Source organism: Leptopilina heterotoma, unplaced genomic scaffold, assembly GCF_015476425.1.
Source record: "Leptopilina heterotoma isolate Lh14 unplaced genomic scaffold, ASM1547642v1 Lhet_90, whole genome shotgun sequence".
NCBI lineage: Eukaryota > Metazoa > Arthropoda > Insecta > Hymenoptera > Figitidae > Leptopilina > Leptopilina heterotoma.
In genome coordinates this window covers 158,394-182,454 of record NW_025111194.1, presented here as the reverse complement: position 1 = coordinate 182,454, position 24,061 = coordinate 158,394, and the positions used below count along the sequence as shown (strand labels likewise).

The 24,061-nt window shown below is 28.5% G+C and overlaps 2 protein-coding genes across 5 annotated transcripts; one reads left to right on the top strand and one right to left on the bottom strand.

The window, feature by feature from the left end:
• The first annotated feature begins 210 nt into the window (after positions 1-210).
• On the top strand, positions 211-3,841 carry LOC122511892 (juxtaposed with another zinc finger protein 1). The gene is made up of 5 exons (XM_043627446.1): positions 211-422; positions 953-1,129; positions 1,213-1,309; positions 2,903-3,034; positions 3,253-3,841. Exons 1-5 carry the CDS (start codon positions 323-325, stop codon positions 3,638-3,640), a joined length of 894 nt encoding a protein of 297 aa, XP_043483381.1. The 5' UTR covers positions 211-322; the 3' UTR covers positions 3,641-3,841.
• Positions 3,842-7,328: 3,487 nt separating this feature from the next.
• On the bottom strand, positions 7,329-23,836 carry LOC122511890 (AN1-type zinc finger protein 6). 4 transcript variants are annotated; one of them, XM_043627444.1, is made up of 5 exons: positions 23,562-23,836; positions 14,468-14,607; positions 13,978-14,356; positions 9,412-9,580; positions 7,329-9,301 (listed from the first exon to the last, which is right to left on the bottom strand). In XM_043627444.1, exons 3-5 carry the CDS (start codon positions 14,260-14,262, stop codon positions 9,153-9,155), a joined length of 603 nt encoding a protein of 200 aa, XP_043483379.1. In that variant the 5' UTR covers positions 14,263-14,356; positions 14,468-14,607; positions 23,562-23,836; the 3' UTR covers positions 7,329-9,152. The 4 variants fall into 4 exon arrangements, with proteins under 4 accessions (XP_043483379.1, XP_043483377.1, XP_043483380.1 ...); XM_043627442.1 differs by having other exon boundaries at positions 13,978-14,607; XM_043627445.1 differs by lacking the exon at positions 23,562-23,836 and adding an exon at positions 21,683-21,832 and having other exon boundaries at positions 13,978-14,607.
• Positions 23,837-24,061: the final 225 nt, after the last annotated feature.

The window sequence follows — 24,061 nt, the reverse complement described above, 5'->3', positions numbered from 1 at the left end:
TTTTATCGACCGACCGGATTTTACCGAGGGAACACGAGGTGACGCTTTTTTCGTCTGCAACGACCGCAATGCACTGATCAAAGTTAATTGAGTTCCTTGAATTTTCACCGACTTTTGGGCAAGTGGCCCGGGAATTTGTTTTTTTCGCGAATTCGAGATTGATTTTGCTTTTTCGTTTATCGTGACGGATTTCTATCGAAATCGAAAAGGTGGGATTAGAAAAAAAGTTAACGGAGTGAAGTTGACTAGAGTAGTGCGCCACCGGTCCCCTGCCGGTCATTCCTCCTTTCTCCTGGTCGCAGTCGGGATTTTCGTCAAAATTATGGCTGTTTTTATGCTCAACGTCTGTAAATTCAACGACTGCGGCCTCATCTTCAAGAATCTCGGACGACTGATACAACATATTGAAGAAAATCATATCGGTAGGCGATTCTCGCCCTCTTCGAATTACTTTTTAAGGTTATGTGTCACACCTATTGAGTTTGGGTTGGGTTTCACATTTTGCGCGATTTTTGAATTTTTCATTACATAATAATTATAAAGTACTCTCTGTATTATGTTATACAATATTGTATTTTTGTTTGTCCAAATGTATTTTGAAATTTTATTCTTTATTTTAGTAGATTTCTGTTGGTGTCAATGTGACTAATCCTTTTTCCTGTCACTTTTTTATTTTGCTTAATATTAAAAACGAAAAGTCAATAATTCTTTGAAAAATATGACAAATTTTTCGGAATTGTTAATTTTTGCCTACCTTTAATAATATTAATTGAGAAATTGTGAAATTTTGATGAAATGAAAGAAATTAAATTTGGAGAAATTAACATAATCCGATAATTTTGTTGTAATTTGTCATTTTTGAGAAAAAGTATACTTTTTGCTATATGTGTATAAATAGAAAAAAAATTTGGGAAAGGAAATAAGAATTTTTAGAATGGTCTCACGTGCTTAGACTATGATCCCCAAGTCGTGGAGCAGAAGGAGAGGCAGCAACCTCCGTGCGTTCCTCTGTCCTATGTTCTACGATTTTTTACGGATGCAGCTAGAAGAGAGGTCATGAAGCCTCTCCAGGCTCGAGCTGATATGTGTAATTCCTCGTCGGACCGAATTATAAGCGACAGTCCAACAGGTAAAACGATAATTCACAAAAAAAATTCCCCTCGAATATTTATAGCTAAAAAATAATTCTTTTTTTATTCTCCTTTTTTACAGAAATCGATGATGATTTTACAAGCGAGCCAGAAGATAGCAACGATTCTTGGACCACGACTGAAGATTTATCGACTGACTATACTTTAAAATATGCCAAGTATGATAAAAAAATAATTCTTTCCCAAAAATGTTCATTTTCTTCTATTTTTAACAAAATTTAGCATAATTCAGGCATCTACTAAAATTATAATCAAATTCTTTAAAACGATTCAATTATTTAAAAAAAATATCCGAACTTCAATTATTTTGAATATCCACTATTTTCATAAAATTTATCTAAAATTCAATTATTTTCATAAACAGTAAAACTCATGGAAGAATTTCAATTATTTTTAATACTATTTTAAATTAATTAATCGAAAAAATCAATTATTTTCACAAATAAAGATTTCCAGAAGAATTCAATTATTTAAAATAAAATTTTCATAATATTTATTATATTTAGAAAAAATTAATTATTTAAAACAATTCTTATATTTATAAAATTTATATTATATTATGTTTATTTATATTTATATAAATAAATAAATTTATATTTATAATTATATTTATATTTATATTATATTATTATTTATATTATATATTATATTATATTATTTATATTATATTATATTATATTATGTTTATAAAATTCTTATTAAGAATTCAATTATTTTCAAAAATAACAAAATTTTTGACAGAAATTTAATTCTTTTCAAACATTTTAATAAAATTTTTCGCAATAATTTAATTATTTTCATAAATAATAAAATGCTTTTTAATAATTCAATTATTTTCAAAAAAAAAATTAATAAAATGCCACACAGACAAATTTAATTTAAAATTTCAATTATTCTCATAAGTTTTAACAGAATTCTTTGTAAAATTTAATTATTTTTAAAAAATTTTCGCAATTCAATTCTTTTGAATATCTACCTACTATTTTCATAACATTTCCAAACAGAATTCAATTATTTCAAAAAAGTTGTTGTAAAAATCTTCGTAAGAATTCAATTCTTTTCATGAATAATAAAAATTTCTCAGGAATGCAATTATTTTAATTAGAATTTGCATAAAATTAGACGAAAGATGAAATCAATTATTTAATTTTTATAAAATTCTTAGCAAGAATTAAATTATATTTGTGACGCGTCGCGAAGAAAAGTACCTAAGAAGCAAAAATCGATTTTTGGATTACGATTGTTTCAGATAGATTAAAAATTATTTTATAATTATCTGAAGTCAAAATTAATTATTATCAAATACTTTTCTCAAATACTTTCCTGATAACGATTTAAAAAAGAGCAATTTGTGCTAAAAGTTGATTCTGTCTTTCTTTTTTTCCTCCTTCTGTAAAATTTACGTTATACTTCTTAGGTACTTTTCCTCCCGACGCGTCACATTTATAAATATTTAAATTCTTTCATGAATTGTAAAATTCGTTGCAGGAATTCAATTTATTATCAGGATAAGAAAGTAGTAAATATTTTTAATAAAAATTAGGAGAAAGTGAGAAAAATAAAAAATATGGAATGGAATTTTTGTCAGTTTTGTAAAGTGTCTAAAATGAATTTTTTTGGCCGTCAAGTTTAATTTTTTGATAGCTACTTTTTTTAATTTGAAAGCTACTTTTTTAAAATTAATTATCGAGTGCGAAGTCTGATAATTTTATAAACTCGTATTTTAATAAAATCATTTTTTTACTTTTCAGAAGCAATCGTAACACTAATGAGAAAAGCGTCCACAAAAAGTTCCCCTGCCCTGTGCCCGGTTGCAAAAAAAGTTACAAAAACGTGAATGGTATAAAATATCATACGAAGAATGGACACAAAAATGATGGAAAGTACGGAATTCGTTCCAAAATTCGAAAACAGATAATTTTCGATTTAAATAAAAAAGTTTTCATTTTTAAAGAACTAACATTTTTTAGTAAATTTGGAATAATTTCACAATTAACAAGATTCAGAGAAAAACAATTGTTTTTCTCAAAGGAATGTTGTTAATTGTAAAATTATTCCATTTCTCAAAAATAATCTCTACAATTATTTCTCTCTTTTCAAGGATGCAACGAGGATTCAAGTGTCCGTGCGGAAAAAATTATAAAACTGTCTACGGTTTAAAAAATCATGCCTCAGTACATCATGGGAATTCATTGGCCGAGACATTGAAATTCCTCGAAACCGAAATGGATATTGATTGCGTTAATCAAGAGATGAAATTAAATGAAGATGTAAAAAATTCCGCAATGGAGGATCATGTTTATGTGAAGCAAAATCGTTCCAACGAGAGAGATTCCGAGACTTTAGGAATTATAACGCCCGCCTCAACTCCGCCACTATCAACAACGCAAAGTGCAGCAAAAATCGAGACAATTCTTTATGATCGGCAAGTACGATCATTACACAATTATTTTGCCGAGGCGAGTTCCGATCATTCTTACAATAACTAAAAACTCTACAAAACAAAAAAAAAACTAGTCAGTTGATGAGATTATTATTTTTTATTAAAAAAAGCCAGAACAACAATTGTGGAAAACATTTTTTTTAATGAATTCAAATATTCTTCAAAAAAAAGATTTTTATACAATTTTGCAAAAAACTTTATATTTGTTAATTAGAAATCGCAAAAGAAATTAGTTACTAATTTTGTTAAATTAATAAATTTGTTAAAAAATAAAAAAAAAATCAAATTCTTTGAAAATAAATTATTTTTATTTATTTTTAAGTGTGAAATAAAAAATACAGGAACAACATTTTTTTTATATTCAAAATTTGAAAAAAAAAATTTCGATACGCAGAAAGACTGAAAAAAAGAGTTGATTGAATTTAATCGACTTTTTAAGTTGTTATATTAAAGAAAAAAACAAAAACATGGTCCACAGTTCTGGTGGTTACCTTGCCTTGAATTTTTGTTTTTCTCTTTTTTTTTCTCTTTTTAAAAGAAGCTGTTTAAACGGCATGGACTGAATTTAATAATCTTAGGCCAAAGACAAACGCTTTAAAATCGAAAAAAGCATTCAAAGCCTTTGCCAAGTACCTCAATAAAAAAAATCTAGTGACTGCTTAGTTGGTTAATTAGTTGTGTGAATCAAATTGTGATATAAAGGACTGTCAAAAGTTTTGTATTGAATAAAAGCAAACGAAAAAAATTTCTTGTTCTCCTCTTTCTCTTTTTTTTTAACAAAAATTTTGTTTTTCGAAAGAAATTTGTTTAAATTCTAATTTCGAATTTTTTTGTCGTGTTAATTGTTAAGGAGAAAATACTTAAGAACCATTGAGTTTGATTGTTTTTATTTATTTTATAAATATAAAATACAAAAAATTAAATTTTGAAACATAAGTATTTTCCATTCGCCAGAAAAAATGTTAATTTAAAGAAATTCTTAAATCACAGTTCATTTTAAATAATTGAATATAATTTTTTACAGTAGAAGAAATTTTTCAAATTCGAAAGAAGAAAATTTCAATTATAATTAAAATTGATTTAAAAATGTAATTTATATTCAATTATATTTTAAATTTCAAGTTGATAATAGAGATTTTAATTAGATTTTTTATTTTAGTTATAGATATTTTATTTTTGAAAACAAAATTATTTTTCAATAAAACTAAATAGTTCGTTATAGAGAGAAATTATTATCATAAATTTGTAAACAGGAAGAAAAATAATTTTGTTTTTTATACTCTTAATAAAAAAAAACTGCATGTTTGAAATAAAAATACTAATTTTGTTTTAAAGAATTTGTTTTAATTCAAAATTATTACTCATTATTATTACTATTAATATTGTGAATTATTATTAATATTATAATTATTATCAGTTATTATTGTAAATAATATTAATTACAAATATTCAATTGTCAATAAAATATGTCCATTATTTTTTATAAATTCAAAAATATTTTCTCCCATAGAAAAATGCGCATTAATATTATAGCAAGTTGATAAAAATTAATAGAATTTTCAAATGAGAAAAAAAGTGCCACCTGCGATATTTTTCTAAAACGCAAGAATAGATCGGCTTTTTTTTATGGTGACGAATTAATATATATTTCTCGTTTTTTTAAATATACATAAATATAGTCCACTATGGTTATATAAATGTCAAGAACTGTGTTAGAAGATTTTTTTTCTTTTTTTTTTTGTTTGTTTCTTAAAAGGGGAAGTAGAGAGTGGAGAGGTGTATTTACACACTAATTCCGATTTTTTTTTGTTCATCTAAGCCGGAACCTAAAGGCTAAAATTGAATTCGAAGGATAGTAATCGTAATCATATAATATATTAAAGTCGACGTTACCTTTAATCGCTTAATATTACTAATATCAATTTTAATAATTACAAGCATGTTACGTCCTTATGTAGTCAGCCGAATACAAACTTCACTGACGATTCAATATTTTTGTCACTCATATATATTTTTTTTAAATCTTGTATTCGTCATTGCATGATTGTAAATATATCTATGTAATGTTACTAAAATTTACTCATCTCGCCATTGTCTTCCACAGTCTCTCTCTTGAATCCCAAAAAAAATCCACGTTTATACTTTTTAAGATTTTTTTTTCTTCCTTTATTAGATTCTTCTTTTTAATATTTTTTTTTATTTTTCACACGCACAAAAAAACCACTCACACCCAAAAATTCGAATTGCTTTTATTTCCCTTCTTTTTCTTCACCTGTTTTTAGTTTTTATTCTTTTTTTTTTTTTTGTTCTTTTCCTAATCCGTCGGTTTGCTCTCTCGCTAGGCAAGATTACTCCGATATTGCGAATATATATCTTAGAAAAATATGCTATGCCTAAAATAGGATGAAGGCCTGAAGGCAATCTTTCCGTCGATATTATAACTTTGATAAATCACTCTCGTGCGTTGTCCGAATGTGATACATCGCGTAGCCTTTATTTTTTTTTGTTTCGAAATCTCCTTCATCTTTTTCTCTCTTGTAACCAGTATCGGAGGAGCGGAAATAAAAAGAAGTCGTGCAATATTGTCCCTAAAGCTTTGCCTCTAGTCTTCCCGTAAACCATTAAAATTATTGAAAAAAAAAGAAAAAACCAATTTTATAATTACATGAAAGATTTTTTTTTAAAAAAGCAAAATCATGTTTTTTCTCTAGAATAGTAAATTGAAGTTTACAATATAGCTTACGGGACGATTAACAATGCCTCGTAAGCTTCGCAACAAGAATAACATTGGGATTTATTGAATTTTCTCATAAAACTGAAATGAACGATTTTCGATAAAAAAAAAAAAAAACCTTTTTCTCTCATAGTGAAATTTTTACACTTTGTGTACTATTCCCTTTTTGTGATTCGATTTTTCAAAAAGAGAACAATCTACAAAAAAAATTAGACAAAATTACAATTTACAAAAATGTTTTCTTTCTCTATTCTTGAATAATTTTTATCCAATTTTCGTCTTAATTTTAAAAAAGATAATTGGCTATTAAATAAAAATGTTTCAAAAATTAGATAAAAATTAGACCAAGTTTTTATTTCTAAATTAAAAAAGACGGAATCATTTTTTGAAAAATAAAACAAAAAATTATTTTCAAGAGCTCGTTAATCGAATTTCATTAAAATTTTTATTCGCATGAGAATTTTATTTTAAACAAAAATATTAAGTTATAAATAAAACTTACAATTACTTCAATTAAAATGGAGATATTTAATTTTCAAAATAAAATTTTGACTTATATTAAAACTCAATAAGTTGATAATTTAATCGTTATTAAAACTTGAGAATTTGATGATTATTTGTACAAAAAACTTCGGAAGTTGATAAATATTAAAACTTTTCAAATTGAAATAAAAAAAGAACATTTAATTTATTATTGGTATATTTTAAATTTGAATATAATTGAAATTTTTCGATAACAAAAAACTGAACTTCATTAAAATTTACACTACAATTAAAAAAAAACTTTATAAAAGTTGTTCGCATAGAACAAAAAATTTCTTCATTTACTTATTTCTATTAAATTTTTAATAAAATTCTCATTTGTTCGTCACGAAAGGAATTAAAATTCCATTTTAGAAATCGTTCATTTCTATCTATCCTTCCATGGAAAGTTTCGTATCGAACAGCGATACAAAAAAAACCTTACAATCCCCCCGAAAAAAGAAAAAAAACAAAATCATTTTTCTTTTTTTCGCTCATTTTTTTTATTTCCCGGCCTCTAATCTTTCTACTAACCATTACTTATATAATATAAAGCTAAAATTGCATTGTCGGAATACCTCGCGCAGTTGGAAAAAAATAATTTTCTCACTCTCTCGCTCTCTCACACACTCACTCAAAAAGCAGCTGAAAATTTTCAATATTAATCCAGCTCTCTAAAAATTAAGTTTTTTTTTTGCGGACGGTTAGCGCAAAAATAAACAGTATTTCGAAAAACGTAATTTCAAACAGTATTTAATGAGTAATAATGCTCGTTATATTCTCGGTGAGATTGGACATAAACACACAGTACTACTTATACTTTATTGCATTACTTTTTATGAATCAATCGGCTAATATATTTTTAGAGGTTGTTTATTTTTTTTTCAATCATTTTTTCAAGTACCCTTGCAAACTTTGAACAAATTTTCGACAAAACTGTAGGAAAAGAAATAATTGTGCATTTCTTTTAAATATTTAAAGAACGTTTAACGCTCATTATTTGGTGTAAATAAAATTCTTTCTTTTAAAAGAGATAAAAATTAAAATTGTGTTACACAAAAATGTGTTAATGGAGAAATTCCCTACATTTTAAATCCTTTTTAAAAAAAAAGGAAAACATGTTACATTATAATAATGTTTTGAAATAAAAACCTTAAAAAATAACGAATAGTTCAATTGCTCGAATACTTGAATAAAAAAAAACCTCGTAATAATTATTAGACTAATCGTTAAACCTAGAATTGTGATCACCCATCAACGTCAGTCATCGCCTAAATAACACTCCTTTTCGACGATTATAATAATATAATAATAATAATAATATAATAATAATAATAATAATAATAATAATAGAATAATAATAATATAATAATAATATTAATAATAATGGAAAACAAAAACACTTACGCATCAAATTTGTCTACATCCGATGGATCGATTAACCGCCTCTTTTTCATTTCATTTTTAACAAGATACTTTTTGAATCGACTGACTGCACCAGGAATTCCGTTTTTTTTAAATTATTTATTTACTTCTTTTTTCATCTACTTAAACAGAAACTTGCGACTTTGCATTGTCCCTGGTTTTTATATTTTTGCGCAAATTTACTTTTTTAAGTAAATTAAATGAACGTAATAATAGAATAATTATAATAATAAAACCGTAATAATCAATGATAATAATAATAGGTAATAGTAGTAGTAAGCTGGCAGCAGTTAGTAACCAGATTTTTTTTCTTTTTTAAAACTCTCACTAGATGACAATCTGACATGGCACTGGCATTCTCGATTTTTTTCTCTCTCACACTTTTTCACCGAAAAAATGTCCATTCAATCATTAAATTTCATTTTTTGACACACACTTTTTAAAAGCACTCGCGCAAATACAGATTTTTTTCCTAAATTTTTTTACGTCGTCATAGACTTAAAATTTTTTCGTCTTTTACTATGCTTCTTCTTTTTTTTTTTTTGTTAATAATTATATTTATATATATTTATATATAGCCCGACGACTTTACGCATTTATCGAATTTACTTTTTCTCTAAAAAAAAGGCCATACACTCAAAATACAGGTATACGTTTTACATACACACGCACACGCTTGTATTGTATATATATATATATTTTTGTTGTTGTTAAATCTTTCACTCGCTACAAAAAAAAATCGTTCCTCGATGTGCAATCAGCTGCCAGATAATTTATCTCGTTTTATCTCCATGATTTTTTTATATTTTTGTTTTTGTTTATATTGTTATATAACCATTTTCTTTCCCCAACGATTTCTCTACACACTAAAAATTGTTCAAATTTTTTGCACTTTTTCACCAACAACAACTGGATTGTTACGTCGAATCTCTTGCGCGCCCATTTCTCTGTAATCGAATTTGCAGTCGTGCTTGTCACTGTATCGATGCACAGCGCAGAAGAGTCCACCACATCGACACTCAAATCCTTTAAATATTAACAAACAGAGGAAAAAAGAATTAATTTCAGATTATTTAAGAGAACAATTTTATTTTTAAAAAATGAAGACGAAAATTCGAGAAAGAAAAAATACACACCTGTCAGACCCACTTTCTTGCGACAAACGGCGCAACGGTTTTTCTTCTTTTTGGAGTCTTTATCAGTCTCTTTCCCGTCAAAACAGTCGTCGACATCCCCACTGCTAACCGACCCCTCAGTAGCTCCACTACTGTTTGCAACTTCATCTTCCTGATCGTCTCTGCTTATCTGGAAAAAATTACAAAATTAAAATTTCTCCTCCTCGAAGCAGATATTCAAAATTTAAAATCGAAAAAGTACTAATTACAAGTGTTTCTAAAGTTTCTACCAAATGAACGACTTTATTTTACTTTTTTCAATTTGAATTCTTTTAGAAAAAATTGTTTCTAATTCAAAAACATTAATTCTGAATTTAAATCAATTTCAATTATTTATAGTAATTTTAAATATTTGCGAAAAAAAAAATTTCGTTCATTTGAACGTTCGAAACTCTGTAAGAAAATTCCTACAATAAAAATATTTAAGAAAAAAAATTTTAAATTACTACAAATAATTGAAATTGATTGAATTGAATTATAAACCAATAAAAATTGGTCGGTAAATTTGTTATCTATAGAAATAGATTTAATATTTTCTTATAAAAAAGAAATATTTTCCTTTGAAAAAAAAATTGTATTGAAAAACAAAATAAATGGTATATATTATTCAAAATTTGTAAATTTGTTGAAAAGTACAAGAAAAATTTACTTGGAAATTTACTGGTAAATTACGTTTCATTACAGAAAGTGGAAAATAATCATTTTTTTCTTTTTTTTTTTTTTGGTTATAAGAAGAATTTTTGACAACAGTCCAATCCATAGACGTACCGTCACAAATTACGGATTGGCACTTGATGTCTGTCGCATTGTAATCTAATCGAAAGAAAGCAATTTACTCGTCGTTTCTTCACGCGTTCTTTACTGGATGATTCGACATGTTTCGAGGACATTATTCACTAAAAATTTGGCACCATATTGCCGAAACAAAAAAGAAAAATTAATTTCAATCCGTTGCCATAACAACTGAAACTGACAATTTATTCCAAAAATCGAAAAAAAAAATATTATCTCCGAAAAAAACTCTTTTGTCAATTTTTAGATTCTTATTTTATTCGACAACTCTCATTTCATTTTGCAGGTTACTGTGTCAATAAATATTGACAAGTCTTCAATTTTATGTGATTTTATGTATTGGAAAAAAATTCCAATTGTATTAAAATTAAAACAAATTTCGTCTTGAACTATGATAATTTTTCCAAATAAATTCACTGTTGCATGAATAATGCAGAATCTTTTCAACAAACACACTAATTAACATTAACAAATAAAAAATTTAAACATAATCGTGCTATCAATAAAAAAACAAATTTAATCGAAAAAAAGACTTTTCATTTTATCAACATAGAAGTAAATTTAATCGGAAAGAGACGTAAACTTTTATCAGTCGTTTAACTCGAAAAAAAAGTTTAAAGTTACATTTTAAAAATTATTGTCAAATAGTGCGACAACATTTCTCTTTGCTACACGTGAAGAATAATTTTTAATCGAGAAAATCAAATATCTACTCTTGTGACAATAAAAATTTCTAATTGTCATTATAAATTGAAATTCTATAGATTTCCAATAAATTGTTACAAAAATATATTGAGGGAAAAATTACATTTTCTATAAAGAATTATTTTCCTCTAATAAATTCAAGTAGAAAAAAATAATGAAATTATTAATATTCATAAGGTGTGGAGAAAATTTTTCAAATTCAAAACAATCACGTACAACATTTAGTTTGTAAACTTTACATTTTACGTACTTTTATATAAATATATAAAAAAAAAGAAATCTATACAAACAATTTTTTACTCTTAAATCATACACTATTTACATTGTTAACTTTATTCTGAAAATGCTTCACAAACAATTTTTTTTCAATTAATACTATTGACAGTTTTCAAAACTTGAATAAATACCTTAACAAATTTATAAAATGCTGAATTTAAAAATAAAAGGTTTTTCTAAACAGAAAATTTCAAGATTTTCACAGAAGGCAAAATTAAAAATTTTATGCATTTTAAGGGTCGATAAATTAATAGTGAATTTTTGAATATAATTTCCATAAATATAATTCCAGCTAAAATTATCTTTAAATTTTTAATTCATTTTGTTTAATTTCGAGAAATTGACTCATAAAATTAGATTAGGCCAAAGCATAATTTTTTTACATTTTGCATTTTCTCTATAAATTTAGTAAACAATATTTTGAAAATTAATAAATAATATGTATTATCTTTGATATTTCTTAAATAAAATATTAATTATCAATAATCGATAAATAGAATTGTATTTATAATAATATTTTATTAAATATTATGTTTATTTAATTGAAATATTATTATGTAAATAAGGAAGTAATTAACAAAAAGTTTCAACAAAAACCAAATAATAAAAATATTTCTTATTATTTCATTAAATATTATTATTATTTTAACAATTTGAAGTGTTCTTTCATATATCGAAGTGACCTGTTATTTATGGAAATTGGAGCAAAATATTATTTATTCATATAATTTATCGAAAAAATAATGCATTACATAAAATTGTTTTTTCATTATAAAATTTCTTCTCAAAATAATTACTTCTAAAAATAATACAAATAAATGTATCTAAATTTTGCCGCAATTAATTTTAATTCTATTTTTTGGAGCAGTGAAAACAACTTTCAAGTTTTGAGGTTATGTCATAGATTTGAGCGATTTGAGCATCATCAAATAAACTTATCAAAGAAAAAAATATGTGAAACTGGAAAAAATTTAGAATTTTTGGAAAACTCTATAAAGTTTCAATAATTTCCATTAATCATTGTGGAAAATAAAAAAATTCTGCATAAATTTTCCAAGTGACTTCCATGATTTATAGAGAAATTATTCAGTTTATAATGACTACTTTTCATTTACAATTTTGCAACATATAATATTTATAATTAGATGTGTAATATAGTTTAAAAATTAAGAAAGATAAATTATAGAAAAATTACATTTACATGTGTAAACAAAAACGAAAGAAAAACAGGGTTGCCACAGGTCAGGGAAATCAGGAAATTCAGGGAAAAATCAAAATTTAAATTATCTTTAAAACTAATAAAATTGTTTACCGAAATTCATTTTTTTTTAAATTTGAATAAAATTGTTGGCAAAATTTAAATTATTCTCAAAAATTTTCCTCAATTCAATGATTTTCAATATCTACTAATTCAATCAAATTTTCGAAATGAATTCGATTATTTTAAAAAGTTTTTGATAAAATTCTACGCAAACATTTAATTACTGTCATAAATAATAAAAATTTAACTGAAATTAAATTTTTTTATTTTTCGGAAATAAAAAATTTTTTTTTTAGAAATTCAATTATTTTCATAAATAATTAAACTCATAGCAGAATTTCAATTTTTTAAAATACAGTTTTAACCGAATTCTTCGAAAAATGTAATTATCCTTAAAAATTGTATTAAAATTCGTCAAAAGAATTGAATTATTTAAAGATTTGTTGAAAAAATAAAATTCAATTCTTTTTGAGAATTAAATTTTAAGAAACAATCAATTAGATATTGAATAAATAATTTATTTTTTTTAAATAATTATATTTTTGTAGAATTTTCTAATAAAAACTAATTTAAAAATGAATTTCTGGTAAAGTTTTAGATAATAATTGAATATTAATAGCATTATAGCATGAATGTTTGGAAATAAATTAATTTCGAAAAGGTTTTAAATTGAAATCTTTGAAAATTTGAATTTTTATACTTTTAACTATATAATTATTTGAAGTTTTTATTCTCTAATATTATATATTTAATTGAAGAATTTCCAAATAATCGAAATTTCACATAAAATTGAATTGTAAACAAATGGATTTGAAAATTCTTAAAGAACTTTTTCGGAAATTATTAAAAATAATTGAGTTAAAGAAGAATTTTAGTTACAAATTCTAGAAAATAATAATTGAATTGAAATGATGAAAATAATTTTGAAGAAGTTACAGTAACAATATTTTTATAATATAAAACAATGATTTTATCACTCGATCATCTTTAATTATCATTAATTATTATAAAATATTAAGAAATTGATCACTCCAAGTCGAAGACTCGGATTTATCGATATCTTCATGTTTTATAATAAATAAGTTGTTGAATTTCAAAAATGTTTGGATTCAAATGTTTCGAAAATCTTAATTCACATGGAAAAATAATAATGATTAAATATTTATTTAAAAATGAAGTTATAGATGTTTTTGAATAATTTTAGTTTGGAAGAAATTTGCAAATAAGTGTAATAGAACACTTTTTTGAGTATCTAATAATTTTTAGAGTGAATCAGAATATTCTTTAGGGTCAGGGAAAAAGTTAAAATTTTGTCTGGAAATCAGAGAAAAATCAAAATATTAAAGGTGAAAGAAGTTAATAATCAAAATATGTAAATTTTTATAGCAACCCTGAAAAAAGAAATAAAATTGCCAAAAAAAATGAAAAAGCTCGTATGTGAATGGATTGACATTCATCAAGAGTGAAAAAAAGGAAAGAAAGAAAATCCTTACTTCTTTTGGACCGGGCAGATCTGTCGTTGTTTGGGGTATGGTGGGAATGGTGGGCTGTGCGGTTGTTCCTGTCGAGGCGGGACTGCCGAAGCTACTTTGCAACGTGCCAGCGTTGCTGGAGACGGTCTGTGATGCTGAGACAGACGTGGCTGATACGGGGGGTTGTTGTTTCTTTTTTAAATTTTCCTTGAAACATAGCGAACAGAGTCCGTCTGTCGCTGGTGAACCATAGAACCCGCAGCCGCTCCGGCATAGAGCTTGCATAGGATTCGACTCGCGTTCCATTACTCTATGTATCGCGTCCTTCTCACTTCCTCTCACACTTTTCCTTCCTTTTTTTCTAGCCTAGTTGCTGTTGTTGTTGTTGTTGTTGCTCTTTCTATCATACACAACAACAATTCCTGTTTATTTACCACCTCCTTTCTCCGAGTCCTCGATTTTTTTTATTTAAGAGTAAAAAAAGAAGGAAATTATTTCTATAATGATTTACTTGACGTGTGTGTTGTCTTGATCACTGTCCTAACAAACAGTGATTATTCACAGTCAGCTCAGTACCGAGTGAGTGACTCTCTGCTTCCTCAATCTTCTTTTCAATTGCACCGTTACTGACGACTGTCACCACGTCTTCACCTACAAAAAAATTATTTTTATTATTATTATTTATCACACATTCATTGATTATACAATTTCAGAGAATAGTTACAGAAAATAAATTATATTTTTAAATATAACCAACTGTTATTATTGACAATTGAGATCAATTAACGTAATAGATCAATAATTTCAAGTACCTAATGTAATTCTTTTTTTCTAATTTGCTTACATTTTTAGATACAACAATTGTTTTACTTATTTTAACCATTTTTTCTATTCGTTTTGCTCCCTTTTAATCATTTAATTTTTCTTTTCTTCTAATTTTTATTAAATTATTTTAGTTTTCTAATTTAATGGTATTTTTAAAACCCCTTTTTTATTTTAAAAAATTTCACACTATTATCAGTATTAAAGAAATAAATTTTCAATATTTTCGGGAGTTTTTCCAGAAATGACATTTAATAAACTTTCTATCTTTTAGTACGCAAAATTATTTTAATTTGTCCTTGTTTTCTTCTTACAACTTATTTTGTACAAAAAATAATTCTATAGTTATTTTTTTCTTAGAAAAATTATTTTAGAAATCTAGTTCTTAATTTTTTTTTTGTAACAAGTGTCAAATGTATTTTTTATTACTAACCTAACTCATTGTTTTCTATCGCAATAATATTACTATACAGCTATTTAAATCATTTTTCTTTTCTTTTTCTTAAATTAATTTTCTTTCACCTATCGATTTAGTAAGGAAAAAGAAAATTCGAAACTAACAATTTTCATTGAATTTACATATTATGTAAATTAGGGGATGGTTATAAGAAATTTGTAAGGTAAACTTTTGAGAATCTCAATGCTATTCTATTTCTTGTTCCTTTGTTTGAAAACAAGAAAGGTGAACAATTTTCATAAATAATATAAACACTCCAGGTGCACAGAAATATAAATCACTTTTTTGTAAATTCAATTTTTACTCAATATGTTCAATATTATAAAAATTCAAACTGTCAAAGTGGAGGTTCATTTATTCCACAATGATTAACGACCTTCAAATATTTTTCAAACAAAAGTAGAACATATTTTAGTAGTAGTTTTTTTAGCGATAAATAAAACATTATTCAGAAATAAATTAATTTCACAAAATTATATATAATTCCTCTCCTTTTAAAAATAAATATATAACAATAAAAAACAAAATCTAACACAAAGTAGTAGACTTACGGAGAACAAAAAAAGACTCTACATTGTAAATAATTTAGTTCTCAAAAAATTTCACAACACAAGAAAAAAGCAAACTACTTAACAGAAAATTTAGAAAAAAAATCCCAAAAAAGAGAAAAATTTAAAGAAAACGATTTTATGTTTCTCGAATCATTCCGAATTCTTTAGTCTTTCCTGTATTTTAACATATATAAAAAAGATATTGATGATTCACAAAGTACAAAGTCGTGGTCACTGAACTGAAAACTGACAAGAAAGTGACAAAGCCAAAAAAAACGACAGAGAGAGACGGAGAAAAAGGAAGAAAATAAAGAATCAGGAGAGGTAACGTCATTAAACCTACTCATACTAAACGAGAGACATTGAAAATAATAAAACTTTAAGAAAATAGAAAAAATTGCTTGGAATGAAGAAAAAAAGAAAGCATTTATAGTAGAATTGAAAAAAAAGGAAAATATTTCTGGGGGAAGCAGAAGGAAGTGTTGCGTGGCGCGGAGGTTCATCTGGCAATTTCCGTCTCTATAAAAGTTTATCGCCTGACAATGGACATAACCTGTCAATTTTCCCGAGAATTCAGGGCGAGGCGAAAATCATTGAAACCCACGTAGATTAGATAAAATGATATCACACATCACTCACTTTCCAGCAGGCTTGTGTGTTGCAACCGATGCACAACATGGAGTAAGAGTGTCCCTCAGGCATTTAATGACTGGGTTTTGTTCCTCGGTTGCGTTGTCGTCGTCGTCGTAGTCCTACTTCCCCTCGTTATTCTCCTCGACAATATAACTTCACCCTGGGAGTTTTGTCTCGGGCGCACACACTCACAAAAAAACATCAAACACTCGAGAGTATTCCACTTTTTGACTAGGATGAGACTGTCGAATTTTTAACTCGCGAAATTTCTACAAGGAAAGAGGGAAATATATATGTGCGTTATTAAAAAGTTGGTTCTCCACTGACTTGTGGTTTTCGTACAGCACGCGCAACAATCGTGAAAGGCGACTGAATAATATGTTCGTTCGCTGCTTCTTGACTTGAGCGTGACTTGCCTTGTCTGGAGCAAGAAGCAGTAGCGTTGCTTGGCAATTCGACAAGAGTGGTGTTTGATGAGGAATGAACGAAAAAAATACAGGATTAGAGGAAAGCAGGGAGGACGGAAATGTTGGTCAGATAACGACGACGTCGACGACGACCGAATGTTTTCATGATGGCGAACCAGCGGAGAGCGGACTTTGGGCGGACGGACGAGTACAACAAGAAACAACGAGGCGACGGTGACGAGGTGACAAACGCAGTTCACACTCCCCTTGGCGACCGACAATTTCCCGTTCAAATTTACGAGTTTTTTGGGTAAAGTTTTTCTCGAAATTTCCCAGGGTCAAAGGGAGCTTTTCTCGGGGAAGGGGAGAGCGTTCGGCGCTTCGCGACTCGGTCCGTTCCTTCTTTTCAACGCCACCAAAAAGCTCCTCTCCACACAGTGAAAAATGAGAGCGAAGAACTCACGAGTCGAGCCGAACAGAGACTCCGAGTTTCCACGAGCGCCAGGAGTGTATCACGAAACCACCGGATCCCCCAGGGGGTTTATTGCTGCGTGACTTTCCTGTTATCTTCGTCTTCTTTTTTTTCCTCTCGTTTCATAAAACAGGATACTGCTGCTTTGATATTGAGGAATTTCAAAAAAACGTGATACAAATCGATAAAAGAGAAACATAACCTTTGTATTAGCGATTTGTTAAGTAAATTAAGTTTGTCGCGAGTTTAGAACTCGTTTCTCAGGGGAGTACGGACTTGGAAATTAGGGAGCCAAGGAGAGGGGGGAATTAATGACAAGTGAGTTTTAGAAGCGCAAAGGGCAGATTTTAGCCAAGAAGAAGAAGAAGAAGAAGAAGAAGAAAAAGAACATTAAGATAATCTCAAAGCCAACAATTGAATCTTTTTTTAGAAATTAATTCTATCGGTCATATACTATATTTCTTTTGATTTTTCTTTCCGTAAATAAATTCCTAAGATTTATTCATTCTTTAATCAAACTTTTATTTTACAGTTCGACAGTTCGAATAACTTTTACTTTAGAAATACAAATATGTAAATTTTAATCGTTTTCCCCCTGCTTTATGGCAATAAACTGACCTTTCTAGTTTGAGGTTATGTCAAGGGGTCAAACACCCTTAATATTCAGGGTCGAATTAAAATTTTATTTTGTAGAACAAAAATAAATAAATAAAAATAAAACTCGAAAGTTAAAAAATAAAAAAATTGTACATTTCTAAAATCAAAATAAAGGAAAAGAAAAAATTTCGCCTATTCTAAACAATTTCCTTTCAATAATTTTCAACCATATTTTCATTAAAAAAATACCAAAAAAAACGACCCCCCAAACTTTCTCATGAGAATTTTCAAAAGGATCTTCTACTCCATATGGACTACGAAGTCGAAATCTAATTTTATCTCAACTTCAAAATGAAGGATCCTCACGTTTTCACATTTTTTTTTGAAGTTAAAGGGAGACATCTGTTCCTAGATTCGTTACTGTAACTTGGTAAGGCGTATCCACTATCGCGTATTCGTCTATCCAACACTGAATTCAAACTAATACTAAAAGACAACTAATGATGGTGTGTTTTTGAGCCCATGAGGCCAAGTGAAAACACGCACAGAATCCTGTTTTCCCATTTTCACGTGTTCACCATTCTTCATTGTATATATACATACAAACACTGTATATAGATATATAAATGTAAAAGACACGTGTTTTCCATTCTTCAAGAATTGCGAGATAAAAAAATTATTTATTATAAAAAAAGAAAGAGAGAAAAGTTGTGACAACCACTGGAATGATAAATTACCAATAAAAATATAGTAATAATAAAAAAAATGTACTTCGGAAAAATTGATAAGACTATAATAAAAAAATGTTTAATGAAAGTAATTATTAAAGATTAATAACAATGTTTGACAAAATAATGATTAATTAGTCACAAGGTAGATAAGAAAATATTTTTAATATTTTTGTTTGTTCTTATTTCTAAACAATGACTGTTGATATTTTTCTAATAACAATTAGAGAATTATAATTTATTCATATTTATAATAATTATGGACTATCCAAATTGATAAAAAAAATAATTAATAAACATTCCATTTTACAAAAACACGTTGTCACGTAAACAATCGCGTAGAATTTGCAAATTGTTTTTCCAGAAGGGGGCGAAAGAGAGAGAGAGAGAGGGGGGGGGGGGGGAAATGAATTGTTTCTGAAAGTGGAAGTCCTCGGATCCTTTGTATTTGGTGAGTAATAAACGCTGTAAACGCTTAATGACATAAAAGGATGTTAGACGTAATTGCAAATAAAACGTGCTCCTTGTTTTTTTTGTTTTGCGATGTGATATCAAAATTTCATACTTTGTTAGAAATCTACGTGTGTTCTTGACGACTTTTGTGGTCTCATGTTATGCCAGAGAGGAATAGATACAAAGCACTTGCAAGGCTCTCTGCGCTGACGCAGTGACGCACTCCTCGTGTTTTCAGATAACTTATCACAATCTTTCTTGTCCCCTATTCATCAAGGCCTCATTCACATTTAAATTCACCTTGTTTCAACGAAAAATCAAAATTCAATATTTAGTCATTATCTTTTTTAAAAATGCAATTTTCAAACAGTTGCTGGTTTACAAAATCATTTTAAACTTGTTAAAATTGTAGAGAAAATTAACTTGTGTCATTGAATTGATAAAAATATTTTCTTAGCTGATTTATCATTTTTTGACAAATAGACAGAATATTTTGAGGTTAGGAAACAATTTCATTTGAATAGTGTGAAATTGTCTACGAGTTATTGTGTAATTACTACCAACAATAGAAAATTGACAATTTCCTAACAGGATTTTCTCCATTTTTAAAAAACCAGTTTCAGGAAATAAAAATTTCCTTAAAAAACTAATTGTTTTCTAATACAGTCCACATTGGAAAAAATTAACACGTTGTTCCACGTGTCCAATTTGCAAACAACTTTTGTTCACAGCCAAAGAATATTATTGCTTTCGAAAAAACGGAGAGGGAAAAAAGGAAAAATGAAGAAGTTATTTTACAACCAATAAAACCGAAACGTGTGCTTTTATCGAATAATTGTGAAATTTGAATGGAAATCGACGAAATAAAGACTTCCTTGTCTCTCTCCGCCCACAGAGAAATTTCAAAGAGGAGAATTTCAAAGGATCATAAAAATCACGCAAGAGTCCCATTATTTGGCAAGTGCATCGTCATGCGTGGGAAACCTGATTGCGGGGACAATGACACCCAGACTGCAATGACCCGACACAATATCAAAAAATCTACATTTCATTAAAAAAAATCCAATCGAATTCAAACCTCGCAGGAATTTCGTTCGATTCCTTCCAGACGACCTTGAAACGGGGACCTGTTTCGACCTTGATAAGAATTCTACCAATTCTACGAATGACGACAAACTCGCGCAATTTTTCTCTATACTCAAACTTCTATTAGGATAATAGTTGCGAATTTGGTACGAAAGAAAGTCAGCCAATATTCGTACTATATTCAAGACAAGACGAAATTCCCCAGTCAAAATGAGAGATGTTTGATTTCGAGGAAAGAAGAGAACGCGAATCGACCTTGCCGAGAACGCTTGCATCGTTTCCGCACGTGGACGAGTCATCGACACGTGACCACGGCCAAAGGAAGCACGGAAATACGCGCCTACTTTCCAAGAAATGGCGAGGAAAGGATTTCGGTTTCATTCCAATTCCTTTGTCTATAGAATCTCTTTTCTTTATTGTCTACAACACAAACGCGCACAGAACAAAGTATTTTATTAATAAACCACTATTTATTGCAATAGCTATATTCAACCGAGAATTGGGCACAGAATTCAAGAAAATCAGTCCAATTTCACATTTCTGCGAATTTAAATGAAAAAAACCAAGTAGGCAAAAAATGTAGAGAATTTTCGAACGATAAACAACAGAACTGTCAATTTTTGATTAAAACAATTTTTTCTTCGACGCCTGTCAAAAGATATTTATTTATTAATTGACAAATAGTTAATATCAAAATGTAATGAGAGTTTAACTGCTTTTTTACACACACAGTATTTTCCAGAAAACTTCGTCGATTGATAAAATCAACAAGTCTAGTGAAGTCATTAACCTAATAATTAATTCCATGACTTGAAAAAAGCGCAATTATTGTAAAATTAAAAAAATATCCGAGATCTGTTTTTAAGATTCTATAAATAAATACACGAGATATTAATTATAAATTAAAAATCCACTAAAACGGAAAAAGAAAGTACATTTCATCACTTTGTTTTTATTTACTTTCTATTTAAACGCACGTATTAAGCAACTCAAGGTCTCCTACGAATTAAAATACACATTTTCCAAATTGTCTATTTTCAAATTTGTCAATATATCCAAAAATTTGCCACAAACTTTGTCAATTTTTCCAAACTGGGAATTTGAATTTTATTATACAGAAAAAAAATATGTAAATTCTTTCTATATAAAAAAAGCAATCTTTAAAATACAATCTAAAACAAATTAATCTAATCTCAAATTATTAAAAAAAATATTTATTCTATTTATCGAAATAATATTTCTCAATTTGCAATAATAAAAAGCGATTTTAAAACAAAAACCCAGGAGTGCAAGAGGAGAAACTCAGTGGAATAATAATAAAGTGATTATATTGCGTGTAGTTAAGAAAAACTTCACAGTGAGTGAATTGATTACTTATTAAATTAATCGCGCTATGTATTGGCGAATTAACACGTAGTAACCTTAAAATATTTATAAGGAAATGTTGCACTCAAACAAAGGAGAAATTAAAAGACAATGCACAAAAAAATCAAAATAAAAAAAATTAGAAGCGTAAATACCGGACGAATCCAGAGTTTCTTGATCTGTGTGTAATTTTTTTGCAGGACATCAAAAAAAGTTCTCGAAAGAAAGAAAGTAAACAAAAGATGAAAAATTCCGTTAAAGAAAACTAAAGAAACACCAACTGGGTTCCTCTACACCTATACGTATACATGAAACTATAGTTGATTCTCTCAAGGAACAAAATAAAGAATCACAAAGGCGGAAAAAGAAGAAAGACCAACAAAATTAAATATATGAGGCGTGAGTGAGTTTGAAAGAGAGAGAAGAATATTGTGCGTCCTCCAATCGTCGACACTAGATGGCGGAATAGGTTTTTATGATAAAAAAGTGTGTATGTGGGGGGAGAAAAAAAGGGGGAAAGTATATAACCGCACGGTGTGTACACACGCGGGCAAGCGGGGGTGAAACCATGTGAATGCGTGTGTCATGCAAGTGTTGCTCTCTCTTCACTGGTTCTCGCTGTCGTGGTGCGTTACACGTCATAAAGGTTATAACGCAACAATGCAAAAGCTTCCAAAAGAAAAGCAAAGTGAAAGAACGAAATAGAAATTTCCAACATATACGAGAGTATCTGTATTCTACGTCATTACCAAAGAACGCAAAATCATCAAACTTTATAAATTTATCAAAAATCACAAACTAAAAACAAAAGTCGTGACGGTCGTGACGCATTTCGTTACCAACAGAATTCATTTTTCCCCGGCCCAAACTTCCTGGAAGGATTTTAATGTCAAAATCAATAACTCTGACTCACTCAATTAACTTTTATTTTCATTTCTTTTAAAAAACATCTCATTTTGCTTTCAAGATTTGAAAATATGTTAAAAATATTTCTGAGAAACGAACATAGTCTTTCGCTTATTATTATCCATTAAAAGGGGTATCATGGTCTTAAAAAAAAAGGCAAGGTGCGCTCCCCTCCTCCCGACCTAACCTCAATTGATATCGAAAAAGTGTTTTTTTTTCATTCCGTTGTGAAATTGAAACCCTCAATATCGATTTCGAGATAAAGAGGAATTTTTTAACGATGATACATAGAGAAATATTTTCAACAATAATATTCTAATTACAATTTAATAGCACTTGAGGCACTCGAGTGCTTAAACATTTTAGTATTGTAACATTAAAAAATAGCGCCTACAATAGAAGTCTCGAAAAAACTATTTAGATAATAGAAGTCTCATAATAATAGCAATAGTACAGTATTTTTTGTTTTAAAGAAAACAATTTAGAGATTACTTGATTGGAGTGTAGTCACAGGAAACTGGAATAAATAGATGCTTTGGAAATAGAAAATATTTTTTTAATAATTTCTATAAACTAATGAAAATGAATATAATTATTGCTAATAGGGAATTAAATAATAATGATTTTTAAGTGACAGTGACGTAACAAAACTAGAGAAGAAAAGTTTCCAATTGGCTGAAAACGGGTCCTTTCGGAAGGTTTACTTTTTCAAGACTCGAGAGACGAAATAATTATCAGGGGGGGAAATGAATAGGCGATAATGGTTGTGGCCTCTGTTCCATGGACACGCACTTGGCCCGAAATTGCGTCGCTTTCTTTGTTGATTCGTAGTCCGTGGCCCATTGCGAAGCATTCATATACATTCTATGCGAGCTCTCCTCTCTTTTTCAAGAGATCGCTGGAGTTGCGACAGCAGCAGCAGCAGGAGAGGCGAACGCGAGAGAAGATGACAGGAACGGAAGGAAGACGCAATGTCCACATGGAGTGTGTGTGGCGTTTGTTCAACTAAAGATCGTAAAATCAAAGTTGAAACAATCATGTTTAAAGACGGGATAGGACTTGCGCATGTTTTGATAAAAATAGTCATTGGGTTTTGCGAGGGACGATTAAAGTGATTGCGACACTTACCGAAGGCTGCTGTGGTGTAGCAGGACGCAATATGTCAGCTGACTTGACGTGTGGCTGATCGTAATTCCACGGCAATATCCCACATAATTTCCAAACAGGAGGTCGGCTGTTCTTTTTAAATGTGAGCTCCCCAAATGCAGAGTCTTTGCCAGTACACTGTTTTTTTCACAGGGCACAGAGGTATTGCATGGGCTAACTTAAAAAATCAACTTAAAACACCCCGACTCTTCTGCGCTACCGAACAGGAACCACTGAATACCAACTAATGCACCGAATGACTTGTGTAAAGTTGGTAGTCCCCACTTTTTACGTTACGTCGTTGCTAACCAGGGAACTGCGCGTGTGCGACTGAAAATTGCAGGGTACTGCCGCTAGGTGGCAGCACGTACAACGCGCCATTTTTAAATCTTCTCTCCGTCTCAGGGTTCGGTGCTCTTTTTCAGCAACTTGTTCTTACATAAATCTTACGAAAACTGTGAAATAAAATTAAGAATAAACCA